The sequence below is a fragment of the Histoplasma capsulatum genome, genomic scaffold (genome assembly GCF_000149585.1).
Source record: "Histoplasma capsulatum NAm1 scaffold_3 genomic scaffold, whole genome shotgun sequence".
NCBI lineage: Eukaryota > Fungi > Ascomycota > Eurotiomycetes > Onygenales > Ajellomycetaceae > Histoplasma > Histoplasma mississippiense.
Window position 1 is genome coordinate 508,867 of NW_001813980.1, and position 27,803 is coordinate 536,669.

Sequence of the window (27,803 nt, forward strand, 5' to 3'; positions counted from 1 at the left end):
ATTTCGTTCCTGTATAAATACTCCGCGATCAAGGAAGATCAGAGCATGAAGGACAGGCAGTGCTTGACAACCCCCTTGGCGTTAGGCAGCAGGTAATCGCTTTTGAAAAGGGTGGAGGGAGATAGATACATATCCCGGATCAATTGTCAGATGCATTTTATGGGCTTCCCTCATTGCTAAAGAGTTAGAATGATATGGGGGATGCATGTATACTAGCATATAACTACATAACATACTTCCTAACAGGATCTAGCATTGTCGTGCTGAGGAAAAGGGGTAGTTATATCCAGCGAGTTTCCATCCCTTCGTTTAATTTATTATTACGCCATGTATGTAAGGTGTATATCCGGAAATTCAGATAACACTGATAGATCATTCACGCAGCATTCCCCCGTTCTTTTTCGCCCTTACTTTATTCTTGTCCTTCTTTTGCCCCCTTGCCCCCTTCCTGGAGAATAAGGAAGAATGTAAATGAAACGCAGAAGCAAAAATATTGAAGAAATTCTGTTACACGATGTATGGTATCCGACAAGGTTGATGCACAGAAAACATGAATAAAAGGAAAGTGAAAGTGAAAGACGGCTAGAAGCATTAGCCATCCGGAACGGTAAGTGTTAAAAGGAAAATGAAACGAAATCTCTTTTTTTTCTTTTCTGACTCGAAGAATTCCTTTGTTATTCTATGGTAGTTACGGAAGTTAGTCGACGTATTTAGACTATCAAAATATAATTAATCGCCTGGCTAAAAAGGGAGTTACAGTGAAGCCAATGGCACAAATAAGGAATCGAAGTGCGAATATCTCGGGAATATCGTGACGAGCAGCAGCAGAAGGAAAAAAGAGAAGCAAGAAAACTCAATATTGGAAATCTCTGACTGGAGAACATAGTGTAGCCAAAAGAACGAAAGGAGAAAAAAGACAAAATTTGGATCGAAGCATAAGATAATCGCGAATATATATCAAGGCGCGCGGAATAAGTAACATGTGAATTAACAGATTCATATCAATTTGGCACACACAAACATACACAAGGGGGATCCACCAACCAACTCCACCCGCTGGAGCAAAATATGGAAAATATGACAATAATGTTTTAAAGATAAAAGGAAAATGTAAATGGAGAGAGGGAAGCATGCATGAAAATAGCTGGATTGGTCGCCCTGGGCTTTGGGAATTGGGGAATAATCAGTGGTTCGAGTGATAATATCATGGGAGAGAGATGACCTGTTCTGAGGTTTGCATTTTTCTTCTGTGGGGTTCAGGTTCGGCGGGCGACGGCAAGCAAAATATGGCATGATAGATGTTTAATGCTAGAATGGAGAAGCGAAGAAAACAAGGGCAAAAAAAGGAAAGACGATGAAAAGATATTAGATCTTCCAGGCATTCTAGCACAATTTGCAATCCGATGGCGGATCACAAAAGAAAAACGAAACAAAAAAACGTGGTGTAAATATCCCTCCCTTGTCCGTCATTTAAACGCCGGATCAAGATGATGATTGCGATGATGAATTACCGATAAAAGAAAAAGGGAATTTCTTCTTCTGGTTCGTGGGGCTACGTTAGTTTTCGAATAACTTCTTCTCTATATTCTGTCCTCACTCGTCAAGGTTGTAGAGGTTGTGGTTGAGGATCTTGGTCATTGTGAACATGTGTATTCGGTCCTGTTTAAAGACGGCTCGCATGAGATCGTCGCATCGGATTTGCCGGCGATCAGCGGGATCTTGGAGGTTGTTTTCGCGGATATATTGCCACACTTTCTTCACGGCTTGGGGTCGGGAAAGCTGGAGGGATATTGGGACGATTGGGTTAACATAAGTGGCTGAAGGAACGATTTGGAAGAGAAAAATACTCACGGTTACTTCCCCGCCTAGTAGGACAGAGAGGGGAGCAGATAGCGCAAGGGGTTTCTTAGAAACAAAAGTCAATATCAGCTGCAATAACAGTTTGGAAGATCGCCTTCAACTCACATGGAAACCACCCGTTCTCGTTACTTCCTTTTTGGATTCCGAGTCCTGCGCATCTAGATCTGAATCATCCTCCGCTTTCACTTTCTTTGATGTCTTTGATTTCGTAGCCGGCTTCTTTTTCTTGACAGGCACAATCTTCCTCGAATTAGCGCCCCTGGTAGGGCGCGCGCGCAGGTTCTCCTCCGCTTGCAATTTGGCCGCAAAGATCGCGTCGGCATCTACCAGGTTTGACTTTCTCTTCTTCTTGGGTGGGGATTTATCGCCGGAATCCGAGACGCTTTCCGGCTCTGGTGTGCGTTTTTGCGGGGAGGTTGACAGGGCGGGGGAGATGGGCTCGATTGTGGGAATGTCGGGCTGCCCATTCGACGAATGGCCATTGACCGCCGGAGTTGATTCTGCCTGCTTCTCACTCTGTTCCGCAAATATATCGAAGCGCTGCATGATTAGGACTTTGATTGCCGCCTGTGTCCACAATGCATTAGCAACAAAATAGCCCCGCAAGAATGTGGGTAAAAATCGAGCTTAGTCGAGGAATGATAGCCAACCTTTTGAGGGGTGATATCGTAGTCCACGGCATCTTGCAATCCCCTCCGTATGCGCTTTTCTGAGATAGTGTTCAGGTCACTGGTTGCTAGGATAGAATCGATGATTTTGATATATGACGCTTGGACGTCGTCGGACACTGCAATGATGGGAAAATGTCAGGTTAGATGTCATAAAATCATGTCCATACTCCATTGACACAGTAAAGACATATCGGGAGCTCTCACATTCCATGTTTCTGGAAAACCCTGATACGTTGTACCTTCCCAGCCCGTTGAAGCGTAGAGAAAATGTTCGCTAGGAAAAACGACGCCGGCGCACTCGGAGCTGGAGCATGAGGTGAAACAAATGTATGAGGTGGTCAGGTGCCCTGACTGGGTGTCGCAACAAAACGCCGGTGGTGAAAGTAGCACCAGAAAGCGTTAGTGCGATTTGCTGACGCTTGCTGGGGTTGGCGGGGTATTCGGGAGCAGAACGGTATGGAGGTAAGTTGACCAATGTGGGCGAAGGACGGGTGGCTGGCTGGCAGAATTAGGAAGAAGATATTGGATGAATAAGAAATATAATATATGCAATAAGTGAGGAGGAGATGAGAAATAGAGGTAAATAGAGGATGAAAGAAAGAAAGAAAGATAACCAAAGAGCAGACACCGTATGATCAGATGAAACAGAGATAGGAATTGATAGTGAATATCAGCCCGCTTCTAAAAAAAAAAAAAGTGAAGCAAGCGACGAAGCAAAGTCAGCGGCAGGGCGGATAGTACCAAGTCCTTGGTTGGCTGTGGGAAGGCCTAGGGCGGGTAAATAGGGCCAAACTATAAGTTAGGCCAGGCCTGGAGCATGGGGACAGAGAGCTCAAGGAAGTGGACCAGCGTGCAGGTTGATTATATCCAGGAAGCCCTGAAGTTGGGTGAATTAGCAGCGATGGGGAATGCCGCAAGCTCTGGAGATGGACGAGATACACCGTGACGCACCGGCGGCGCCTATGATGTCTGATGTTTGACGTTTGATGTCTTTGACGTTGCGATGTTCAAAATGTCCAGAGCTGGAGCCGGAGGGTGGAGAAAGCTGAGTCAGTGATGTGTCAGCGGCACAAGCACGTGATTATGCCGATCTCCAACCATGCCCCATCGGGAATAGCCTCCGCTTGCACACACATCTTTTGCCCTAATCAACAAGGGAAGAAGAGCAGTCTTGATCGTTAGAAACTCGCTGTCGCTGCTCATCGCCTTGCTGCTCTCCCATTCTTCTTCTGTTACGCCTGTCTGACTGTTTCCTGTCGCCATGGCACCGAGTTTCGACACTCTTTCAGAGCAGGACCTCCACGAGCAGGAGCTGGATATCGATTTTTCAGGTGCGTTTTTTGTTCCCAATCGATGCTTAAGCCTGGACCAGGGCTGATGCCTTGTTTTATTTACTACTGTTTTCAATTCTTCTTCATTGATAGGAGAAACCTCTTCCTCTCCGCTAATCATGTTTTGAAAACAGACCTTAAAGCACAATATGAAGTTAGACTGGAGGAGGGCTTGGATGCCTTTGTGGTTATCGATGGGCTGCCAATCGTGCCCGAAGAGAGCAAACCGCGGCTTGTGAAATTCTTGCTGAAAAAGCTGAACACTGTTGGCCGGACGAGCGAAGATGCCATTTTTATGCCCATGAACGAGAATAAGATGTCGGAAGGGTGCGTCCAGACCAAAATTGAAAAACACCAGCGATACAATGAAGCGGTGGGGACTCTTAGACTAATTCCAAACTATTCCATGAGTATATTTTCAGATTTGCATTTGTTGAATACGAGTCACCCGAACAGGCTCTCGAGGCCACGAAACATCTTCACGGCACTCCCCTGGATAAAAAGCACACATTGGCTGTTAATAAACTTACGGATATCGATCGGTATGGACGTGAGGGCCGTGTTGACGAGGAATATAAACCACCGACCATCGAGCCATTCCAAGAAAAGGAACACCTTCGATCGTGGCTAGGCGACCCCAATGCCCGCGACCAGTTTGCAATGTTCCGAGGCGACAAGGTTGGTGTGTTCTGGAATATGAAAAAAGACCCTCCAGAGAATATCGTCGACCGGGATCACTGGACCCAGCTTTTCGTACAATGGTCTCCACAAGGCACTTTCCTCGCGTCTGTGCATCCACAAGGTGTGCAGCTTTGGGGAGGACCCCAATTCACCAAGCAAAAACAATTCCCCCATCCATTCGTTCAGCTTATTGAGTTTTCCCCCGGTGAAAGTTACTTGACAACCTGGTCAGCACGGCCGATCCAAATCGAAGGCCCCCACCCGGTTCTCTCCTACGAAGAGGACGGCAAACATTTCATTATCTGGGACATCACAACTGGCAAGCCGCTGCGATCATTTGTCAACCATGACGTTCCCGCGTCTGCTGGCCCAGAGGGAGAGTCTGTGAAGAAGAAGGTCCAATGGCCTGCCTTCAAGTGGTCTTCGGATGAAAAATACGTTGCACGAATGCTCCTAGGCCAATCCATTTCTGTCTACGAGCTTCCACGCATGAACCTCCTAGATAAGACATCTATTAAAATCGAAGGAGTTACTGATTTCGAATGGGCGCCCGCGGCACCCCAACGCGACGGCATTAAACAATACGAACAACTATTCTCCTTCTGGACCCCAGAAATCGGCAGCAACCCCGCGAAAGTCGGTTTGATGAGCATCCCTTCCAAGGAAATTGTCCGGACAAGAAATCTCTTCAACGTTTCCGACGTTAAACTCCATTGGCAATCGCAGGGTGCATACGTCTGCGTCAAAGTTGACCGGCACTCCAAGTCCAAGAAGTCTCTTGCTACAAATCTCGAAATTTTCCGTGTTAAGGAGAAAGGCGTCCCTGTTGAGGTGGTTGACTCTATCAAAGATACCGTGATAAACTTCGCTTGGGAGCCCAAGGGCGATCGGTTCGTTCTCATCACGACCGGCGAAGCCACCCCTGGCGCCGCAGTTGCTCCCAAGACAGCCGTTTCGTTCTTCTGCCCTGAGAAAGTCAAGGGCACCGGTACGGGAAATTTCAAACTTATCCGTACCATCGAGAAGAAGACGAGCAACGGCATATATTGGTCTCCTAAGGGCCGGTTCGTGGTTGTAGCCACTGTCCACTCGCAACAGAACTTCGACCTCGATTTCTGGGACCTGGACTTCGAGGGTGAGAAGCAGGAGAGCGAGAAGGACCTTTCCGCAAATCTCCAACTAATGAAAACCTCCGATCACTACGGTGTCACTGACATCGACTGGGACCCGACTGGCCGTTACGTTGTCAGCAGTGCCAGTGCTTGGACTCACACAGTAAGTTGCATCCCTTCGTTGCCGGTTAACTATATGAATATATATATAATATAAAGTTCAATGCCAACTGATGCTTACCAACAGATGGAAAACGGGTACAACATCCACACGTTCGCCGGCACCACACTCGCCGAACACCCAACAGAGAAATTCAAGCAGTTCGTCTGGCGCCCGCGTCCCCCGACCTTCCTCAGCAAGGAGGAGCAGAAACAGGTCCGCAAGAACCTGCGCGAGTACTCCCGAGAGTTCGAAGAGGAGGACAAGTACGCCGTCGACATTGCCAACACGGCTATTGTCGAGATGCGCAAGAGAGTCCTTAAGGAATGGACTGCTTGGGTACGCCGGGAAAAGGAGCTGCTGGATGAGGAGATTGAGATGCTTGGCCTGGAGAAGGAGGATGATATGGATGCAGCGGCTAAGGAAGAGACGGAGGCGGAGGGAATGGTGGTGGAGGAGATTGTGGAGGAGATCATTGACGAGACGGAGGAGATTATTGGATGAAACCCCCCTGGTGTTTTTCACTTGTATTTCATTCTCCCTCCGTCTCTCCCTCTCTCTTCTTCCTGTTTATTTTATTTTGGTTTCGTTGAGGTCCCCTGACGAATATATGCATTTCAGTAATCCGGGTAATGTCTCTCGTTGCCTGTTCATGTCTCTGTTTCTTTAAAATTCTCCTTACCTTCTTTTGATGCACCACCTTCGCTAAACTCGTATTAAGTTTTGATACCCAAAACATCTACCGTAAAAGTGCTTCCCAACAGCTGTAACAAAATTTGTTACGGGCATCCAATCGCGGAGGAAACAAAAAGTGTGCATCGTCAAAGCGCTAGTGTTGACGGAAGTTACAAGTTGAATGTGACGCCATTCGAGGCTATAAAATGATAAGATTCACGTTTCCAGAAAAGACCAATGACATGGTTTTGGCATCTGATCAATGTCTTGATTTTGAGTACCATGCATGATCCACTCACTACTAGTACATTTAGTTCCTCCAACCATGTTTTCACCTTTTTTACACCCCTCCCCCAGTGTAAAGGCCCAATTGGGTGTCATCCGAATATAATAAGGTCAGGACAGTTCAGTCATACTCTGTGCCACTCAACTTTCCCAGGGACTGTACTCATGGATCTCAAGATTTGATTTTGAGGATAGAGCATATCCCTGATCATTACCTGTAAGGCTTCTGATGATTCCCTAGTATACTCCTCTTACTTATTTTATGTGGCTGTTGCTGCGCTGCCCTCTGCTGCGGGTAGACTGCCGGGAGAGATAGAGAAAGGCCCATCTATGTTGGCCCTGGGTTGTCAGTGTCAATTTCTTTGGGGACGTTCAATGACATCTATGGGGTTGAGGGAGAGGGGTCGTGAGGGGAATCCTGATTGTTGCTACCATCCTTGAACAATAAGGGTAGAGAATGAGGTTTATGAAAATGGATATCCATGTTTTCTCGAGCTGGATTCACTACCCTCAATACGTTACAGCAGAATTGGATTTTGACTGACTAAGAGCGGCTATATGAAAATATGAAAATTATCTCAAATGCAGTAGCGATCTAATAATCTCATTCCTATGCCGAGAATTCTACATCCACACCAAGCGAACGCCATGGTTTGGTAACTATGTATATATATAACTAACAATCATTGCCAGCGATAAGAATCCAGATCAAATTCGACAAACCCTTTCTCCACGCAAGGATATCCTCCCGCCGACTCTCCTGGTAGAGCATTCGAAGCATCCCTCACAAATGCTCCCCAAACCACGTAACCGCCTGGACAAACGCCTGTTCTTTCGCGAACCTGACAGCCTTGTTGCTCAAGTCGCCGCGGACGGAGAAGCCGTGCTCGGTGCCGCTGAACAGGGTGATTTGCCATGGGAGGCCTACTTTTATGAGCAGTTCCTCGGTGTCGTGGCGCAAGTTGCTGGGGAAGACGGAGTCGGTTTCTGTCATGGTGTTTTTGTTTTGCGCGCGGCGTTGGGGGGTTTGTTAGAGGGGATATGCATAGTGGGTTTTATAGATATATATCTTTAAAAAGGGAATAGGATTTTTTACTTACGAGCGGCAGAAATGGCATATGGACCCTTTATAGCTAGCAGCTCCTCAGCAGCGACAAAGTACGGATGCGCGACGTAGCCTACATCAAGGCCCCCGCCCTCTTTCAAGAATCGGGTAACGTACTATATGTGTATACATAGAAAAGAGTCGTTAAAAAGGGATAGAACCAAACCTCTAACGTCAAGCTCACTAGTAAACGATATATCTCCGATTTTCTTGATTTCGCCCGAGGCGATTCCCTGGTGCTTGAAGCCGCGGGTGCAGCAAGCGCTGGGTGGGTGGGATGCCATTATTGCTGCGAAGGGGCTGGAAGGAGTTGAAAGGTATTATTTGATGGAAGACGGGCAGATATAAATACTACTGATTGTCTACGGCTGCGAAATTAAGGCCTGCAGCAGCAGTCTTTTCGCAGGTTGATGGCTTCGTATACGAGTATTTATATGTCTCTGATGCTCGTCCGTTCACGGATAGCGCTAGACGGAGATAGCGGAGACCAGTACAACCAGCTGGGGTGCAGGCCCGTTGTTATACGGACCTGAACTGGGCAACTAAAGGTTGTCTGGATGGACTTATCTCCATTGTCATTGTTCTTGCATGTATGATTGCGTATGATTTGCTGTCTTTCAGCCAGAGCAATTAGGCCTAAATGAGGCAAACTTTTTCTATATTGGCGTAGATATCCAGACAGGATTGTCGCAATTTCATCTCCTTGATAAATTATATCCGGGAACTACGCACAGTATAATCTGTATAGTAAATCCCATCTGGACTCAGCTTCGATGTCGGATAAATATTCCTACATCCCCGGTTGAAAAAAGGAAAAATCAAGCTGAGCAGTAAAAAAGCACAACCCCTAGATACCCGGACAAGGATCTCCAGATCCATCGGTTACACGATCTACGAGCTAGTTAGCTTCCTGCTTAGAAATCGACAACACAAAGCCCTCTCTGCAGAACTTAAAAAGCCAGATGCAACAAAGCAGGTTGACCGGCGAGCTGCATCCGGCGGCGAAGATGATAGATTATTAATCGCTCCACAGCCAGCATCTCTCCGCTGAGAACAGCCGATCTGGGCCGCTTTGAGAGATTAAGCTCTGCATGGGCATGGAACATAGGCTTCGATAGTGCTGGATTGAGTTGGTTTTGATGAGCCTGTTCATGAGTTCATGTCGTAACTCGCTACAAGCTGCTCCCGAGACCACGAAATCTATAGTCTGGAAAGCTCCATACAACGATCAGTAAATATCCGAGCTCTACTCAGTACACTCTCCATAGAAAAGTGATGGATGGTTCTCATGTCGACTGTGCCTATGTGAAATGTTTAAACTCCTTAGCAGCGTCTAAAGACTAGGCAATATTCGTAGCGTCTCCACTTCCATGACTACCATGGGCCTCAAGTCTCCATCGAGGAATCCACTCTTGAGCTATGACGATTGCGAGTCCCTAACTAGCTGTTGGTTATTCATGCAGCATTACTAAGGTCAAGGGATGAGAGGGACTTTGGGACGACCAAGCGGGTTGGAGGTATTCCCGAGGGTCTGCTCTGGGACATGCGCATAAGGGGTTGTTGTACGGTGTAAGCGTCCTCCTGTGTCCTTGCCCTGTGGATGCATGCAACATGCTTATCGAATCATAACAAGGTTTGCGCAAGAAAGAAGTACAGTAGTTAGTTACGGGGGGAAGCAGCTGGATACAAAGGGATCCTCAATATATAAAACACCGGCCCTTCCGCCCTTCGATGGGCCCCGTTTCCCTCTCTACATGCCGACACACAGTACAGGCGGGTAGACGGATTGCAACATATGTATGAATCTCTCCAGAACGAAATATCATAAAACCATGGCCTCCGTAAAGTTCCTTATTACAGGTTCGACGAGCGGCCTGGGTGCTTCTGTGCTCGCCACTCTGTACAAATCCGTCGACGACCCAGCGGAGATCATAGCTACCTCCTCCCGTGCTGAAGCCGCCGCCAAACTCCAGCAGGATTACCCGGGCACCCAGTTCCGGGTCGTCAACTACGACAACGAGCCAGCACTGGAGAAGTCCTTTGAGGGAGTCGAGCGACTGTTCTTCGTTTCAACACCTGTTGTCGATACAAATAGGAGGGCCAAGCAACATTCGAATGTCATTGAGGCCGCGAAGAAGGCAGGCGTTGGGCATGTATGAAATCCTTTTTTCTAAAATTCCATATTTGCAAATGTGGAACCCCCTGTGCAGGAGGAAGGGGAGAAATAATTTTCTTCTCTGTGAGTTTGCAGGTATATTACTCCAGCCTATCATTTGGCGGCTACGGATCGCATTCAAAGGCTGTCGTGCAGACGGCCCATTTAATCACTGAAGAGCAGCTGAAAAAGTACCAAGTATCCCTCGGGCTGAGAAATCTCGGTTTTTCCCACTGTATGTACTGTACATTCCTCGCTAACACATCCCCCAGATCCGGGATCTCATACACCTCCATCCGCGAAGGTATCTACGCAGAAGCTTTCCCCGTCTTCGCTGCCTGGTATCCCGATACAACCACCATGTACATCCCCACCGACGGCCGTATCGCCTGGACCTCCCGCAGCGAGCTAGGCGAAGCGAACGCAAAGCTCATGCTGCGGGACCCAGCCACTCTCCCCTCCCTTCTCAAAAACGACTACGACAACAACGTCGCCCTCCTCACTGGGCCCCGTGCGTACACCTTTGCGCACCTCGCTGAAGCTCTCACCCGCGCCACAGGCAGGAAAGTAACTCTGCAGAAGATCCCGCGGGAACAGTATGCAGCTGTTGTTGCCGTGGAGGACGCCAAGGAGGGCCACGGCGGGAAATCAGCGCAGTTCTTCGAGCTATGGGCTAGTTTGCTGGATGCAGTGGGCCAGGGTGAGGCGGAGATGGTGGCGCCGTTGATGGGCGAGTTGCTGGGCCGGCCGCCACGAGATGGCTTGGAGCATATTGAGGAGTTGGTGCGGGAAGCAGGACCTCAGGGTGGCTATACGTGGCACCAGAATTATGATATTGGCAAGAGGTAGATGGTTAACGGCTTTATTATTTGTTTATTAGTTAAGTTTGTGCATATGGACACGGGTGTTGTGTGATTTGACACTTAGCTTCCTTAAAATTATTGTTATTATTATTATTATTATTAACTATTATTATTATCATATATATTTTTGTGGTCTTTCGTCTGGACAAACCAGGTGTAGTGATTCCAACAGAATGTAGGCATCAAAGGCTCGTACTAGTTGCCAGTACTTATCATCGTCAACCATCCATATCTTTTCGGGAAGGGTTTATTTAGTTAATCGATATTGATAGTTAACTATCTACGGAGTATGCATGTCACCCGACAGAATCTACGGCACGTGCAAAGAAGAGGGCCCGTGTGGTTTGAAGAAAGTTGGAAAATGCCAGACAGATTGGCGTTCACCGGATATGATTTGCCTGTTCGTTATTAACTATATTATTTCTACTCCGTATTTGTTATTTATTATTTGTTGCTGGCGGCCTAGACTGACCCGATAGAGTGGTTCGTGGGGGCGACGGGTGGCTGGGGGCCAGGAAGTGAGAAAAGAAGGATATAAAGATATATCCATTCGTTGCAGTTGCATGGAGCTGATAGCGAATCTATTATTTGATACAGATCACCGTGGATGATTCCACGGATAGGGGTATATAATATATAACTAATATAACTATTCTGTATTCTGTATATGTAGTTACAGATCTGTGCCGTGCAAGTGCAATCACTTTCTTTCAAGCCCACTTTTCGCATTCTGCATGAAAGGAACTTAGTGAAGTAGCTAAATAATAATAAATAATGCCATTCATTTCCCTGCTGTATTTTCTTTTTCTCCCGTTTTGCATGACGGGCCCCGAAAAATGAAAGCCCGTTTTCTTCTTGAGATGGGCTGGTGAATAGTTCCATCCCTTATCTTTCCCTCCTTTGTCAACCCATCGGGTGTTTCTCTTCCTCTTTCTCTTTTCTTGTTTTATTTTATTATTATTATTATTATTATTATTATTTTCAACCTCCCAGGCTTGCGGATCAGCCATTCCATGGACGGGTGATCCTGGGGTAGCACTGCCGAAAGGGCCTGTACTTGTCCCCCGTAGCAAACATTCGTGTCGACACCCATCGCCGTCGAGAGTGTGTGCTGTCGAGGCCATTGACACATCACAGCAGCCGCATCGCATACGCACCGCCCTCTGCCTTCGGGATATTGTTGTTTTTCCGGTGTGGTGGTGTGGTGTTGTTGTTGTGTTGTTGTTGTTGTTGTTGTTGTTGTTGTTGTTGTTTGTTTCATCCGGCGACAGAGTTCGTCTTATTAGTAACAAACCTCCGCCCTCGCCGTCAACTTCACCGTGTCCTCCTACCAGCCTTCTTGACTTGCTCCTCTCCCCCAGTCCCGGACCGCTCGAGGAACCAGGGCCAGGAACACGGTCAGGAACGCTGTCCTCTCCCAATCTCCTGTTCCCCAGCAGGTTTCCCCAGAGCATGTACACGCTCAAACAAGACCGCCCGCATCCTGTCCCACCACCACCGCCTCTCACCATGGATCACCTCCAGCATGGCTATTCCACCAACACACCCGTTACTCTTCCTGGCATCCCAGAGGCTGCCAGATCTGTTTCCACGGTTTACGAAGGTCGCATCTACTCCCTCGATGTCGTCCAGCAACCCATCCGCGCGAGAATGTGCGGCTTCGGCGACAAAGTCCGTGCTATTTCTCTTTCCTCCCCACTCCCCTCTTCCCCTCCACCTCCACCTCCACCCACCGGGGCTCCCCACCACCATTGTTGGCACAACTGCACACCTCGCCTCTATTTTTATTTTACACGTAGCTAGCTAGCTATATCTGCTCTCCCACCAAAACCAGAGTTCAATTGACTAACGGCGCGTCGTGTATATTTATAATTTTTTCTATCTAGGACCGGAGACCTCTTACCCCACCACCCTGTATTAGGCTGATAGTCCGCGATGCTACCACCCAGAAGGAGATTGATATCAAGTGCGTTTTCCCTTGCCCAGTATTTCTGGCTTGGATATGAAATCTAATACGTTTTTGCGCTCGAACCGCGCACCCTGTCTTAAAAGCGAGATCGACACCTCATTCTACGTCCTGACCGTCGACTTGTGGAACGCTGAGGGGACCAGCGAGGTCAACCTCGTCAGACACTCGGCTACATCTCCTTCTATCTCTACCGCTACCTCCTCCGCCTACCCGCCTCCTGCCAACATCATGCCTTTCCCCCAATATGCCCAGGCCCACGGATACCCGCAAACCGCATACCCGCCCTACTACGGTGGACAACCAGGCTACAACCCTCACGCTGGCTACCAATATCCCCAGGGAGGTCCCGATCCATATTACCCGGGCCTCCCAGCTGCTAGCACCTACTACCCTCCAGGCACGCCCACCCAGGCCCTTGGACCCCAGTCTGCGCTGGGCCCGCACATTTCAAGTGCGTCCACGGGCATGTTTACCCGCAATCTGATCGGCAGTCTGAGCGCCAGTGCCTTTCGCCTGACGGACCCGGATGACAAAATCGGTGTCTGGTTCGTCTTGCAGGATCTCAGCGTTCGCACTGAAGGCTCGTTCCGGTAAACGTTCCTCTGACTCTCTCTCTCTCTCTCTCTGTTCTCCTCTCCTTCTCTCCCACACGCTCTCTACTAACGCTCTTCTTTTGACAAAATGTCCTAGACTAAAAATGAACTTCGTCAACGTTGGCACCCAGAGCCAGGCCCAGGACCAATCACCCGGCGGAACTCCGTCCAGCCCCGTGATCAATGTTGGTTCGGCACCTGTGCTGGCCTCGGCCTTCTCGGAGGTTTTCCAGGTGTACTCCGCCAAGAAGTTCCCGGGTGTCATCGAGAGCACACCGTTGAGCAAATGCTTCGCGTTTCAGGGTATTAAGATCCCCATCCGTAAGGATGGGGTGAAAGGACCCCGCGGTGGACAGTCACATGGCTCCAAAGGCCAGGATGGAGAAGGGGAAGATTGGGAGAATGAAGGGTGATCTTTAGTCTTCTTGGCTTCTTGTCTTTTTTTTTTTTTTTTTTTTTTTTTTTTTTTTTTTTAATTAATAAAAAAAAACCAAAATTTGGTTTTTCAATTTTTAATTTTCTTTTACTTCTTTCTGCGGTTCTTTTCGGGAACGGCGTTGCAGAATGGACTATTTTACTTCCCCTGGTGCCTTCTTCCTGGGTGTCTCTAATATTCGGTATTGTGTATCGTTTCTTCTTTTTCTCTTCCTCTCATTTCCCCTCCCCCTTTTCTTCTTGGTTGTCCTTCCCTCCTCCTTTTTCTCCCTTATTTCCTTTGCTTTCCCCTTTTATTTTTATCTTTAGTTTTTACCTTTCTCTTTCTTAGCTTTTCTCGAAATACGCCCTGCGAAATTGGATGAACCGGGATGGGTTATGGTTACTTGGGTTCGATCTGGTGTAGGCCTCTTTTATGCTCGTCTGCACACTTGCGGATACTTTCATTTTTTATCTCTTTTCCGGCTCTGCTTTTCAACAAAATGACATAATAAGATATATGGAAAAGAGGGAAAACAAAGAACAAAACACGAAAATGAAACAAAAAAATAAAATAATATAATATAATATAGCGAGGGAGTCAATCAATGAGCATGGCATTGTGTTTGGCTTGTAGATATAGACCGTAATTCCAGCAGAGGCTGGTTTTGATCTGCCTTGTCCATGGAACCAATAATGTATTTATTGTACGTCCTATTTTCATCCGACTAGAGATAAGACAAACGACAGATGCCTTTTCCCCGCCTTCATTGCTCCTACTTACTCCCAGCATGCCTTCATATAGCACATGTGATGTGATTTTTTCACGAAATGGGGAGGGGTTTGGGTTCATCATTGATATTTTTTTCTTTGCATGTGCCAAAACCTTGTTACGCAGCATTTTCCACCAGGGCCTTCACCCCCTGCCCCGCTCCGCCCTGATTAAAGATCGTTGCCGTCGTCCTGTCCTGTGCTAGTATCTCCAGGATCTACCGCTAAACACCGACCCCGAACAAAATGACTGACCAAAAACGAATATCCACCGGCCGCGGAGGCGCAGGTACGTAGCTCATTCATATATATACCTTAATCCCCTTCACATCGGGTTAGATATAGCTCCATCCAGCTAATTCCGCACAAAACCATCTGGCTAGGAAACATGGTTTCTGTCCCAGGAACTGCAACTCCAGGAACGGGAACGGGAACTGTAGCTGGAGCTGGAGCTGGAGCTGGAGCTGGAGTGGCAACGGTTACATCCCGGACGCCCGCTGACCTTGTAACGCCCACCATCAAGTCGGATATGTATACCACAGGCCGTGGCGGGTCGGGGAATATAGTTGCCAATGACGATCCGGCCGTCGCACGCATGGCGCAGGATGTGGAAGTAGATGTGATAGGGGAGAATAAGGGGGAGAAGGTGTTTTTGGGGAGGGGTGAGTTCAAAAAAAATATATTTTTTTTTTTTTTGTTTTTCTTTTTCCTCCTCGTTTTTTGGTCATCATTTGTTAGTTCGTTGTGGTTGTGGGTTTGATTTTCGATTTCAAGGGGTTATGGATCTGCTTTTGACATTGTTTTGGATCTTGCCTCTTCTTCCTCTTGTTTACCGCTAACGGAAATAGGTGGTGCGGCCAATCTATATGACACTTCCATTGAGATGGATAACAATAAGGATGCCCATTGATAAGGCAATCATGTGAGGGAGTAGTTTGAAGAAGGATCCTGAGTTCGAGTTTCATATATCAAATGACTAGTATAAGATGTTTGACCATGGCGAGATGGTTAATGACCGGGTGATTTCTCTTGATACCACGTTTCTTTCTTCTTGTTCTATTGCAGTTGCCATTCATCCATATCCATTGGAACTGGTTTGTTGTTTCACGGTCGACACCTTTACGGGGTCATCGAAAGTCAATAGAAGCACGACGAGCGTTTTCAGGCTCCATTAGCAGCTAAATCAGTACGAATGATGGATTCACCACAAGGCCATTCTCTGAGCCTATTCTTCTTTTCCCATTTAGATAATCAGCAGGGGACACCATTGACCAGTTCTTGAGCTGACCATATCCCACTTGACCTCCTAAGGATCCCCAGGGAATTTTACGCAGGCCATTGTAGATACGCATAGCTCGCATCAAACCTACTCCGCACATGCCAACCGTCTAAGCCCCTAATATCAAACAACCGAAATTGCTAAACTACTGCTTCCTTGGATCCTGGCTAGCAGATTCATAGCTTTGCATTAAGCGCCAATAACCGGGAACACAATCCCGCCAAATTGTGCCGAACCCCTCAGCATCTCGACGTCAGTACCTGTGCGGTTCTGGAGAAATAGTCAACTCGTTCAGAAGCTGACAACGCGCTTGAACCATACGTTTGGAGGCAGTTTCCAGGGTATGTTCCCGCAAAGGTATCAGATGCGTCGGTAACGACAAAACTGTCATACCCTTGGTCGATCGGACTAAGCGCAGCGAATGCAAAAAAATAGCTCTGTTAACGCGCCACCATCATCTGTAAGCGGCTCATCTTTTCGTGAGCGTCTGAAAAATAGTATTCAGGTGCCACACGACAACTTGTTTCTTCTCAGTTGCTTCGACATCTTTGACAAATTATTTTGTCATTCATTAAATTGATTTTTGGCCAGGGCGCTGAATCAGGGGAGCGTTGGGAATGGTTTCTGGAATCTCTTTGGCAATCGGGCCGTTTGGGTCAGCCTAAAACGAGGAGGACAGAATGACTGGTGTTTTAAAATACCTCGCTACTTTGCCAGGGCCATAACATTGGGTAGTGTGAAATTCACGAGGATCAAAATTACCGACCATCTGAATGAGCCTGGACTCCTTGTTGACAGAACACCAGCTGCCCAAAACAAATGGTAACACATGATACAAGAATATGGCTATACCTGGTGGTCGACAAACTGAAAAACACAGTTATCACTGTCATTCGTAGGCAGGCGGAATGATGAATGTTGTTGGAAGAAAAGGTCAAAAGCAACCCGTAATTTTGATTGAGTAGGATGACGAATTAACCACAACGCGACTTGCGTAAGACTTCGGAATGTATGAATTGCCGACTCTGGCGGGGAAACTGAAAAAAATCCTTCAATTTAGCCTCAGGCTACGGGCTTGCATTGTCTTCTCACACTCTCACATGGCTTTGCCGTGTCAACTGCATGTTCGCATCAAGTACGCGGTGCTAGGGTTTAGTCCGCCATTGCCATGGATTCCTTTTGCGGCACTGATCTTAGACAACCAACTCCACGGCAAGAACATTGATGGTAATGATTTATGAATGAACACATCAGAGATGTAAATATCTGAGGCTGACAAGTTTCAAAGGATTGATCTTATTGGTTGCTCGTGTAGTCGGATTTGGAGAGCCGGTTTTATCTCGGTTCCGATCATTCGATATCGAGAGAGCTGGTGCCAAATTTCCTTGTGAAGAGGCCTTAAAGGGTACCTCACATTTATCTCTCCCCCACTTCTGCATGGGAACTGTTTGTGATTCCACTCATTGAGAACAATGGTAGGTTTATGGGTACAAAACAGGGAGTAATGAGCCAAGATATGTGCAGATGCTGCTAGCCGTTTGCTTGTGTTGGTCGCCCGTCCAGCCCAGGGACCAACATGTGGGAGGGCTTTATTGATATCGATATGAGGGGTCCGACCATGTTAGCTCATGCTTTCAAGAAGTATCTGTGTGTGATGGTTTACCATGTTGGCTGGAAATACAGCCTCAGATGTATGCTCCATGCGCGGCAGGTCAGTCCGGATTTTAGATGCACATATAACACATGAGGTAGCGCCCAGGATATTCATACGCAACGTGGTGGCATGTTCGCGTACCCAGCGAATGGCAATTGTTCTTAGAGTACATGACGGTTGAATCTCTTCAGGAGTTTGAGTTCGATGGCACAAACAGCTAACTAAATAGAGAAAAACATCTTACCTATTTGGGCAATTCAGATGCTTCAGCTCCAGCAGCCACATGGGAGATTCAGGTTTTTTCCATTCAAGTTGGATGGAATATGACAAGATCGGTTCTTTGCGAAAGGGAAACTATATTTACTTAACCTAGTTGTCCTTACGGTTCTTCCACCTTCCTGTAACGCGAAATACATAGCATCTGAAGTTAGCCGTGTTCACATCGCTGTCGATAGCCTAGCAGCTAACTAACCCCGGCCAAAATGAGGACTGCGTCCCTCCCGCTCGAGTCTCTGCTTATTGTCAAGCATCCTCTTCAGAGACTGCATTCTCCCTCTCGCGGGTTTTCTGCGGTTTTACATGTCAGTGAAAGGCTTATTATATAATACCCACGCGCTTCTGCTTCTGGACTGTGTTGCGATAGCAATAGAGCTTCGTTCAAATAGCTACTAGTAGCTACTGTCAGAATTGATATTGATTGATTACGTTTCCTTTTGGTTTTCAGTTAGCTGCACTCTCGAGCTTCGCTTTTTCGTTCAAATAGTAAGTGTCGGTGGTGTTCTTGGTTGGGTGTATTTATATGTTTTATATACATTCATACTAGTATATACCTCTCTTCTCTGTCATGTTCTATCCTCTCCGTGATGTCCCTCATCTGATTGACGGATTCGGGGGATAAAATGATGTTTTTAGCATCATCGACCACCCGAATTTAGCGTACGTAGCTATCACAAACACATCATTTTCAATGAAACGATACATTCATGAACTCCGCTGATTAAAATCGATTCACAGGAGCGAGGCATACGGATGGCATTTCCAATATTTGACCATCATCGGCCTTTGCATGGCTACACTCACAAACCTGGTGGGTCTGGCTGCAGACGTATTTTTGTCAATACGCCTGTTTGCTGTCAAGAACGTTCTCCTGGTGTGTAGCGCACCAATGGAAGTGTTGATCAGTGTTTTATATTGGGGCTTGAAAATCGTACGGCCTCCCCCCTGACAACCTTGCTTGAAGCTGCAATGCCGTATGCCTAGTCTAATGATGCCTTGATTCCAGATTGATGCTAAGCTTGTAAGGCCCGATTGGGTGGAGCTATCTACGGAGGCTGGTGAGGCTCCTTTTCTTTGGTTTCGAGGTTGGATCGATTGGACTGATCCGTATATCAAAACACTACCATAATCGCTTCGGTTATAGATATTGGATTCCATGCCATTCCAGCCATAGTGTTGGCCATCGATCTACTGTACCTTTCGCCCCCTTGGTCTATAGGGGCTATCCCATCTATGGGATTGGCTAGCGTCATCGCGTTTGGCTACTGGTTTTGGGTGGAGAAGTGCTACCAGTACAACGGCTGGTATGTATCTCAGTTCCCATTCATATGCTTTTGATGTATGCTTAAATTCGACTTTTTATCCCAACAGGTACCCTTATCCGATTTTCGAAATGCTCACTACTGGCTGGCGAATCAATCTTTTTTTGTTCAGTGCTATCCTGATGACCATAAACACTCTGTTATTGAAACACATTTATGGTCGGATTAATGGCTTCCTCCATCCCATTTCAGACACACATCCAGAAGATTTGAAAAAGGCTTAAAAAGGCTCTGCGCCTATTATAACCCCTCCGCCCTTGGCGTGTGGATATGATGAAATCGATCGACTTGCGTTATTATATCATCATGTCCTGCGTTGCCAAATTGGGGGTAGTTCAACTTGCCGATGTCAAATCATTCCCCCATTACTTTATCTTAGTAAGAGCGCATTTGGACCTCGTTCTGTAGTTTGTTTGATGCCACTGTTTAAAACCCATGAAGAATAATGCAGCACAGAGCAGAGGGACGCTTGATGATTATTACCAGTAGTACATGTTAGTTTGGTTGTGGAGTTACTAGTACGTTCTCTATTATTGCGATTACGTGGTATGTCGAAATGAGCAATGGATAAATCTAGCGAATAGGCAATGAAGGGCATAGATATCAGAATAAAACGCGCACTTCGAATAACTTAGATCGGAATCTACATATGTTCCGCCTTTCTTCGCGGGCTGCATGCCAAGACCCTAACAATCTGGCTCCGGCTTACATCATGATCTCCCAAAAGCTTCCTCACCACCGAACATACGACAACACCTCAACACACACACGAGCACACAGACACACACAGGCATACACTGACACACGAACGATCATTGCACACCCCACTAAAATGCATCTCACCGTGATAAACGGGCCCTTCCGCACTGCGGCCCTGGGCAGCAGGATCCCGTGCAGTTTGAGCCCATTCATTCTGTCAAGCTCCTCCAACACTGCTGGGGCGCCAACCAGCTCATCGTTCCCCGCGTTGCACCAGCAATGCAAGTATAGCACTTCTCGATCCCTAAGGACTCAACCGCCGCAACGGCAGCAGCGCCATGCGAGTACTGGATGCAGTGGACAGCCGCTCTTCAAGTTCCAGCACAATCCGGCCTCGCGGATCCCAGACCGTTCTACCTTTGCCCTGCTTCACGTCTCCGCCGCCGCCACCACCACCACTACTGCTACTTCCCCTCGTAAATTCTCCACACAAGCTCCCTCGTCATCAACGAGTTCGTCCGCAAGCAGCCCATCCGCCCACAGCAGTACACCTCCCGAAAACTTGCCCCTCGATTGGAACTCCTTCTTCCGCCTCCGTGCCTCTCGCCGGAAATACTCGCTCGTCTCATCCATCATAGCATCTGTTTTCAGCACTGCTGGTGGCGTGCAAGTGTTTGTAGCGAATAATATGGATTCCATAGGTGCGCAGGCTTTGGGCCTTGATCCATTCATTGTCCTAGGTTTGGCAACTGCATCTTGTGCGGCGTTGGGATGGCTGCTTGGCCCGGTATTGGGCAATTCCCTCTGGGGCCTTGTGCATAGGAAATACAAGGCGGCTGTCGCATTGGTAGGTTTGGCTTTTTCTTTTCATCTCCACCCCCGCTCATCTCTGTTTCCTCCCACTCAAAAATTTTTGGCGTCCTCATTCTTACCTCTCATTATTTTTGACTTGCATGATTTTGCCATGGCCATCGTACTGACCATCGATGCCCCTATTTTCCATAACAGAAAGAAAAGGAATTCTACAGCCGGATAAAGCGGTTCCGTGTGGACCCTTCTGCCAATTCGTACTCCAACCCAGTCCCCGATTACTATGGAGAGAAGATTGGCAGTATCCAGGGCTATCGCCAATGGCTCAAGGACCAGCGTGCCTTCAATCGAAAGAGGCGAAGTTTCCTCTGAACTGAGGGCTGAATTGAACCAATTCCTCCAAGACGCTAGAGATATTTCAAAAAGCGTACTTGAAGAAGCACAAGGATATTGCGGGCACATTAGAATTTTGGCTAGGGGTGGGATTTTGGGAGTGAAGGGTTTGTGAAATGTTGTTTTATGGTCCATTCTTGTTGAGGTGATTTATTTACCTTTTGTATCACGGCAGAATGGGTGATGTTGTTTTACCCAATCGTGGTCATATGTGGACCTTGTTCTGTCGACGTCCTTTACTTTCTTTCCTTTGTTTGTTTTTATCCTATGTGGAATGCTATTTTCATATGTACGGTTGCTGGCTCCCTGTCCAATCGTTTTTTGATTCTGATCCTTTCGATATCCGATTGATAAACCTGTATCATCATAACCTTGGCATTTGAGTTGGCTTAGTACGTCGGCTTCCTCGCACGCCTTCGCGGGTAGCGTCTCTAGTAGTTATCTTATTGCCTCTATCCATCTCATTCCTCGGCTTAAGTTTGTGAATTAAAACTTATATTCTTTTTGTCATGCTCTCGCGCAACTTGCGTGAGCTCCGATAAATTTTCAAGGGTGTAATTTATACCATCTATATATCTCCGTTTTCCTAAAATTGAGCAGAATAAAACGCAGAAATAAGCAATCGAATCCCACGTTATCAGTTTGTAGGGCGTTGTTGACCCAACCTGTCTTGCAATTCGCTGGTATGAGTAGGAGAAGGAAAGGTTATAATAAAAAGTGAATTATTGAAAATACGGCAGAAGCTATTTGAATTGAGACGAAATAATGTGCTCTATGCATAAAGGGGAAAAGAAAGTGCGGGGTCTCGTTGTTCAGCATCAAGGTAAAAGATGGAAACGGAATAGTTAAATATTGTCCGAACTGTGAAATGCCTTTCTTGAGAGGGAATAAATAAAAGACTACAACCAGATTGGAAACAAGAGAGAAGTAGAAAAAGAGAAAACAAAAAAAAATAGGGTCATAAATCGATGATATAAGCTGGTAGGTTGCTGCACATTTATTTTTTCGAGCCCGCAAAAGCAGAGGGTGGGTGTTGTGACTAGTAAAATGTTGGATCTACGTAGTTATAACTAATGGCAGGGACAAGCTGGCAGTGGTCTTGAACATGGGTCCGCGGTAAAGTTAATATCGCAGTTTGCAAGCCTACTATATCGCCTACACGCCTCAATGGCAGCGCTGGCAGCTTCGATCGAATTGAAATGCATCCGCAACTCGGTTTTAGATGCATTCTCCTCCATATCATCCCCAAGATCGAAATACATGGGAAGCTCCTTCTTGACATATGTTGCAACGTCCGCATACCTCTCGGGATCATGAGGGCCTTTGATGGAGATACACCTCGTGTGGCCACTGCTGATCTTTTGTTCCATATCCCCCGACATGGGATATGTAGCCTGTTCAAAAATCCCGATACTGGCACGTTGATCGTCGAAGAACACTCCATGGTTTTGGGAAAACCTGACATATGCCCTTGCATTCTTTTCGTAAACGAACGTGACAATCCCCATGTGATAGCCCGCAACGCGCTCCATATTCATCAGATGGGCAGCTAAGACCGGTCCGCCGCGTACAGCTTGGAATAAGTGTCTCAGGCAGCAGCTGAGGGGGAGGTTCGCAATGGCTACTGTTCTATAACAATTCCTTTCGGCCTTGGAGGGGTCGAAGATAAGCCCGTGTTTAAAGAGTCCCAGAGGGTATTTGGTGCGAGGCTGTGCGTTCAGGGCTTTGGCTTCCTGGGCGGCATCATCAAAGGGGGAGGAGGTGGGAAGGGTGTATGTGACTTTTCCATCCCACGGCACAGGGATTGGCCGTCTAGCACTTCTTGGGCTTGCTGGTCGCTGTGTGGTCTGCACATCGAGGTAAGAAAGAGTTATCAAGGAAGGAGTTTGAACGGAAGCGGGATGTATTACGTACTGGCAACAAGCGTTTGGATTCTGTATAATAGTCTTGAGCCACGTCTGTTGGTGATACAATACCTTCCAATAGAGCCTTGATTGTTTCTTTCTGACCTCCATCGCTATGGGTGTTCATATAAGACGCCGCTTGCATCTCCAAATGAGATTCAAAGGCTCGAAGGTCGTCAAGTGAGTAATCCTGGCTTGGAGTTACAGGCTTTTCAGATGCCGGGCTGACATCGTCCAAGAGATCTGGTCTCTGTTCTGGAGGAGATGACAATGGAGAAGAGTCCACCACTCCAATTGAATGGCTCTTCTGTACAATTGAATGTAATTTCAACTGGAGTATCTGATACCGCATCTGCGCGGATAAAGCATCACCATCTGATTTTGCTAAGCCACTGTGCATGCCTCTCGGCTGTGGAGACTTGGAATTGAACAATTGCGCAGATTCGGAACGCGCTCCAGGCACGCTTTGATTTTCGTTTGCACCTTCTTCGTAGTCCACGGGCTTCGTAGGAGCTAGTCGATTCTTTCTTAGCTCCCTTTCAAGCAATGAGATGCGGGCATCCTGCTCAGCTAGACGCCGCTGAAGAGCTTGTAGAGCATTTTCCGAGGTCGACCCCAAAGGCAGTTTCGTTGCTTGTACATTGGGTTGTGAGCAACCACCAGGAGTAAACGAAGCCCTTTCCACCTGGGAGGCCGACAACCTTGACAGGCTTGAGACGGTCCCCTCCATTCCGACGTGATTTGTCAACGGATCTGAGCAAGCCGAATGGCAAAGAGTGAGAATTGCTGAATAAAACACACGTTGAGTTGACGAAAGCAGAGCTGTTATGTGGCTTAAAAGAAAGACACTGAAGGTAAGAGGAAAAGGCGAACTATACAAGCCGTGGGATGAGCCCGTGTTATGTAGCTGAAGGGTGGCTGGAGGGAGATGGGAATGAATGAGGTGTGAAAGGGGGTAGTAGTAAAGAACGAAGAATGAAGAATGAAGAGTGAAGAGTGAAGTGAAGTTCCAGTGACAGCAACAACCGGGGATGGTGATAAGAGGTAGAAAGGGACAAACAGGGTTAAGTTGTGAACGACGAACAATGCCTACCCCAAGCCGTACCCGTAAGAACAAGACCACGCCAGTGCCTGTAAGGAGGCCCCGGGCTACAAGCAATATGAAGAAAATGGAGCGAGCCACCCCGATCAGAACCTTCCCACCTCAGAAGTATGGGAAACCATACATTTAGGAGACTACTGAATGGACGGAATCTCAGCTCTTCACCCTGATGAGCATCTCTTATGGAAGGGTTATATTGATATCAGAGAAATCACCATTGACCACACTCCTTTCTTTCAACAACTTACATCCGAACAGTTTCAGATTTTGAAGACAATTCTTGAGAACAGCTCTTCAAAGATATTTCTCTCTGAAGCATTCAGCAAATGATGGCCACACCATTTCACTCTGAATGAAAAGATTAAAGATGTCAAAACAGCTTCAATCACCACTGAAGAAGTCTTGTCCCTCACAAATACTAAATCTCTGATCAGAATCTTTATGTATCAAGGAAAGTCTATGATCAGTCTTTCAGAAAATCTGCTTTCAGAGTCTACTGAAGTGAGCTTTATATCTTCTGCTGAATGAAATGAGATTCTGCAACTACAGAAAGAACTTGAAGAGAAGATTGCTGCAATTGCAACCAAGATTCTTAGAAGGTGAAGAACTTAGAGATACCAAATGCATCACTTGTTAGTCAAAATATCTCCTTGAAAACTGAACTGTCTTCTGCCTTACAAGCTCCACTACCTTTAGAAGCAGTTGACAAGCTTAATAATGCTATTGAGCACATTCATTCCATGCTGTCTGCCAGTATGACTGGAACAAGCAAGAGACCCCTTGAAAGAACTGAGATGGGAGATTTCAACAAGAACAAGCAAGTGAAGACTGCAACAGCTGTCTCAAGATCAAGTGTCTTAGAAATACTTCAGAGAATGAATGAGATCTCCTTTCATGATGATGCTAAGGATCCGAAGATGTCAAATCCTTCAATGAGTGAGGATCAATAAAGTCAAGAAGTGCTTGTATCAGAAGTCTCTGAAGAAGAATCCCTCCTCCTTTCAATGGATCTAGAGATTACATCAGTTCAATCCATGCCATCATCTCAAACCCATCTCAAAGCTAGCACCAAGAGCATCAGATTTGTCAACAGATCTCTAGCAGAAAGTGATGGTGAGATAAAGGAAATCTTTGACACTGTGAAGCAGCACATCCTACATTTTGGTGGAGATCTTATCTTGTGATGCAAAGATGATTATTATGACTTACTCAAGGCTGGGATCCCCTACTCAAGGTTATTGCAAGAGCTTGACTTCCGGGGGATCGAATTCAATGAACCTTACCTCAGAAAAGAGATAGCATCGGTGTTCAAAGCTCGCCCTTCCCCACAGCTTCGGGTTGGCTTGTCACGTGTTGTTCCTACTTCATCGCCCGGTATCGATATCCATTTATAAGGTGTTGGAAAGGGGAATGAGAAGAGCAAAAAGGATTCGCAGCCCCGAAACCGATCAATTGGAATGTGTTCCATTCCAGATATATCAAGCGTCTGCTTCTCTAACCATATCTAGCCAGCAGAATAGGCCAAAGAGCTGACCAAGAACAGAAGATGAGGGACTAGAATCAAATATAGAAATTAGTCTTTGCTGTGCAATATTCTAACCATAAGCAAGTCAAGACACAGTTACATACATACACGAAAGGAATTCCCAGCTTCCTAAACCACGAATGAAATTTTCAAAGAGTGTATAGAAAATCTGGCCGCTTATCCCCTCTCATCCCCACCTGCGTCGGATCAAGCCCTTCCACCCAATAGTTCCTCTCCCCACGCAGCCTCTTCCTGTTCTCTTTGCGAAGGAGGGTATACTGTAAAACACTCCCGCCTAGTAAAAATATGACTAGATATGCGAGTACAGTAGCGTGCCCCGGGTAGAATCTCGGTCTATCTTCTCCTCGATATATGTTCGATGTTATACAGCCCTGAATATTCCCCCATCCAATAACAAAACCAAGTATTATACCACGCTTGTAGACGCCTGTTATGCAATTAAAACCAGTTTTGAAAAAGGAGAGCCAAACAAAGGAGGAGGTAGTGGGGATAAGTACCTTCAACATTATTGCTTATCCATGCAATGGTATTTGGGATTGCGGGGTAAATGCCCATTGCGCCGAAGAACGTTCCAACGTACTTCACCGCTGGTCTTTGGGAAGCGAGGAGCATAGTGAACCCTGTAATACCACATAAGGATATAGCCATGTTGTAAATGCCCCGCTTACGAGTGCGATCCGCGATATATCCCACAGTAATAGTTAAGCATGCCGCAACAGCGTATGGCGGAACGGTGAGAAGCTGAGCCATAGTGGAGGAGTAACCTAGATGGGAATAAGGTTAGGTTGTTTTCTTTTACTTCTTTTTTTTTGTCTCTCTTTCTTTATTTTGAATCGACAGGAGTCACATTTACCCTAAGATTGATGTTAGAATCCAATTTAGAAACAAGTTCAATTTGTAGATATTTGCTATACTTACTAACTCAAAGATAATCGTCGGGACAAAAAGCGAGAATGCATAAAGGGACCCATTACAACCCATGTATATCATGGCTGACGTATACATTTTCCAGTCCTTTACACTGGCCCAGATATACTCTGCTTTGAATTCCTCGTGTGCGGCGCTGGATTGTTTGTCGGCGGCCAGACGACGGATCACCCGCTTGCGGTCGGCCTCTGTCAAGAAAGTTGCCTGGTCTGGGAAATCCTGGACAACCCAGAATGAAATAATGCCAATGACAACTGTGAACAGGCCTTCCAAGATGAAAATCCACGCCCAGCCAGGCTTCCCGCCAACACCATCCATTTGGGCGATAGCCGCCGCAAGCAGACCGCCAAACGAGCCAGCAAACGCCGCCGCGGAAAAGAAAATAGCCATCCGAATGCCAAATTCAGATCGCTTGTACCAACAGGACAGTAAGTATCCTACACCAGGGAATAGACCAGACTCAGCAGCTCCCAAGAACCATCGCGCGGCCATGAGACCGGAGAAATTGCGGACTAAACCCATACATGTCATGCAAATCCCCTTGAAGCACAAGGAATGTTAGTGAAATCACGGGAGCATACACCCTAGAATGAACGTGTAGGAGAGGCCATACCCAAGCCACCATTATCAGGGGGATGAAGACACTTGGTTTCCACTTCTTGAGCAAAACGTTGGTGAGTGGCTCGAGTGTCGAGTAAGAGACGAAGAAAATGGTGAGAGTCGCATTGTATTGAGTATTCGTCAACCTGAGAGCGGTCTGTAGTCCATCTAGCTTCGCATTTCCGATGTTTGTCCGGTCCAAGAAGCTGTTCGGGTAGCTCCGTTAGCAAAACAATACCAATCACACAGTTGTAAGAGAGGTCGTGTGTGTGACAAATGCTAATACCTAAGGAGGTAGAGGAAACTGAGCCACGGAATCAGGTGTTTATCCAGCTTTCGCACCAACTGCCTATCCTGCATTCCACATACACCACTTTGTCAGCTAGATAATTTCGCCATAAGATAACAGCTGCTGGGTACTACTTCGCGGTCACATACAACCACTGCTCTCTCCTCCGTGCTCAATCCAGTGTCCGGGTCGTCGACGTCGAGGTTAAGCACCTCCTGAGAGTGTTTGGATGCGAAATTGTGTTCCAAGCTCCTTCTGCCGGCTTTCGCATCGGAGATCTCTTCGCCGTCTATTTTCCACATCGTGGACATCGGGCCACGCAAAATCTAATGCGGGAGGAAAGGAAGAAGAAAGCAG

The 27,803-nt window shown here is 46.9% G+C and overlaps 9 protein-coding genes across 9 annotated transcripts; 5 read left to right on the top strand and 4 right to left on the bottom strand.

Annotated features, from left to right (window-relative positions):
* Nucleotides 1–1,593: 1,593 nt before the first annotated feature.
* HCAG_03285 (conserved hypothetical protein) lies at nucleotides 1,594–2,742 on the bottom strand (the record flags this gene model as incomplete). The annotated part of the gene is made up of 4 exons (XM_001541138.1): nucleotides 1,594–1,779; nucleotides 1,966–2,427; nucleotides 2,511–2,647; nucleotides 2,736–2,742. The coding sequence occupies 4 exons, from the start codon at nucleotides 2,740–2,742 to the stop codon at nucleotides 1,594–1,596; spliced, it is 792 nt and encodes a 263-aa protein (XP_001541188.1).
* Nucleotides 2,743–3,792: 1,050 nt separating this feature from the next.
* HCAG_03286 (hypothetical protein) lies at nucleotides 3,793–6,319 on the top strand (the record flags this gene model as incomplete). The annotated part of the gene is made up of 4 exons (XM_001541139.1): nucleotides 3,793–3,862; nucleotides 3,997–4,189; nucleotides 4,285–5,818; nucleotides 5,903–6,319. 4 exons carry the CDS (start codon nucleotides 3,793–3,795, stop codon nucleotides 6,317–6,319), a joined length of 2,214 nt encoding a protein of 737 aa, XP_001541189.1.
* Nucleotides 6,320–7,559: 1,240 nt separating this feature from the next.
* HCAG_03287 (predicted protein) lies at nucleotides 7,560–8,164 on the bottom strand (the record flags this gene model as incomplete). The annotated part of the gene is made up of 3 exons (XM_001541140.1): nucleotides 7,560–7,762; nucleotides 7,876–7,974; nucleotides 8,065–8,164. The coding sequence occupies 3 exons, from the start codon at nucleotides 8,162–8,164 to the stop codon at nucleotides 7,560–7,562; spliced, it is 402 nt and encodes a 133-aa protein (XP_001541190.1).
* Nucleotides 8,165–9,712: 1,548 nt separating this feature from the next.
* HCAG_03288 (predicted protein) lies at nucleotides 9,713–10,884 on the top strand (the record flags this gene model as incomplete). Its single annotated transcript, XM_001541141.1, has 2 exons — nucleotides 9,713–10,033; nucleotides 10,132–10,884. 2 exons carry the CDS (start codon nucleotides 9,713–9,715, stop codon nucleotides 10,882–10,884), a joined length of 1,074 nt encoding a protein of 357 aa, XP_001541191.1.
* A 1,466-nt stretch (nucleotides 10,885–12,350) lies between these two features.
* On the top strand, nucleotides 12,351–13,873 carry HCAG_03289 (conserved hypothetical protein; the record flags this gene model as incomplete). The annotated part of the gene is made up of 4 exons (XM_001541142.1): nucleotides 12,351–12,569; nucleotides 12,785–12,864; nucleotides 12,951–13,457; nucleotides 13,558–13,873. 4 exons carry the CDS (start codon nucleotides 12,351–12,353, stop codon nucleotides 13,871–13,873), a joined length of 1,122 nt encoding a protein of 373 aa, XP_001541192.1.
* A 4,187-nt stretch (nucleotides 13,874–18,060) lies between these two features.
* HCAG_03290 (conserved hypothetical protein) lies at nucleotides 18,061–19,400 on the top strand (the record flags this gene model as incomplete). The annotated part of the gene is made up of 7 exons (XM_001541143.1): nucleotides 18,061–18,159; nucleotides 18,303–18,340; nucleotides 18,491–18,514; nucleotides 18,593–18,785; nucleotides 18,861–18,912; nucleotides 18,999–19,158; nucleotides 19,226–19,400. 7 exons carry the CDS (start codon nucleotides 18,061–18,063, stop codon nucleotides 19,398–19,400), a joined length of 741 nt encoding a protein of 246 aa, XP_001541193.1.
* Nucleotides 19,401–20,008: 608 nt separating this feature from the next.
* HCAG_03291 (predicted protein) lies at nucleotides 20,009–21,057 on the top strand (the record flags this gene model as incomplete). The annotated part of the gene is made up of 2 exons (XM_001541144.1): nucleotides 20,009–20,722; nucleotides 20,884–21,057. The coding sequence occupies 2 exons, from the start codon at nucleotides 20,009–20,011 to the stop codon at nucleotides 21,055–21,057; spliced, it is 888 nt and encodes a 295-aa protein (XP_001541194.1).
* A 1,060-nt stretch (nucleotides 21,058–22,117) lies between these two features.
* Nucleotides 22,118–23,712, bottom strand: HCAG_03292 (predicted protein; the record flags this gene model as incomplete). The annotated part of the gene is made up of 3 exons (XM_001541145.1): nucleotides 22,118–22,176; nucleotides 22,226–22,925; nucleotides 22,993–23,712. 3 exons carry the CDS (start codon nucleotides 23,710–23,712, stop codon nucleotides 22,118–22,120), a joined length of 1,479 nt encoding a protein of 492 aa, XP_001541195.1.
* A 2,046-nt stretch (nucleotides 23,713–25,758) lies between these two features.
* Nucleotides 25,759–27,748, bottom strand: HCAG_03293 (conserved hypothetical protein; the record flags this gene model as incomplete). Its single annotated transcript, XM_001541146.1, has 7 exons — nucleotides 25,759–26,057; nucleotides 26,128–26,394; nucleotides 26,430–26,484; nucleotides 26,549–27,097; nucleotides 27,171–27,363; nucleotides 27,444–27,511; nucleotides 27,596–27,748. The coding sequence occupies 7 exons, from the start codon at nucleotides 27,746–27,748 to the stop codon at nucleotides 25,759–25,761; spliced, it is 1,584 nt and encodes a 527-aa protein (XP_001541196.1).
* Between the last annotated feature and the right edge of the window lie 55 nt (nucleotides 27,749–27,803).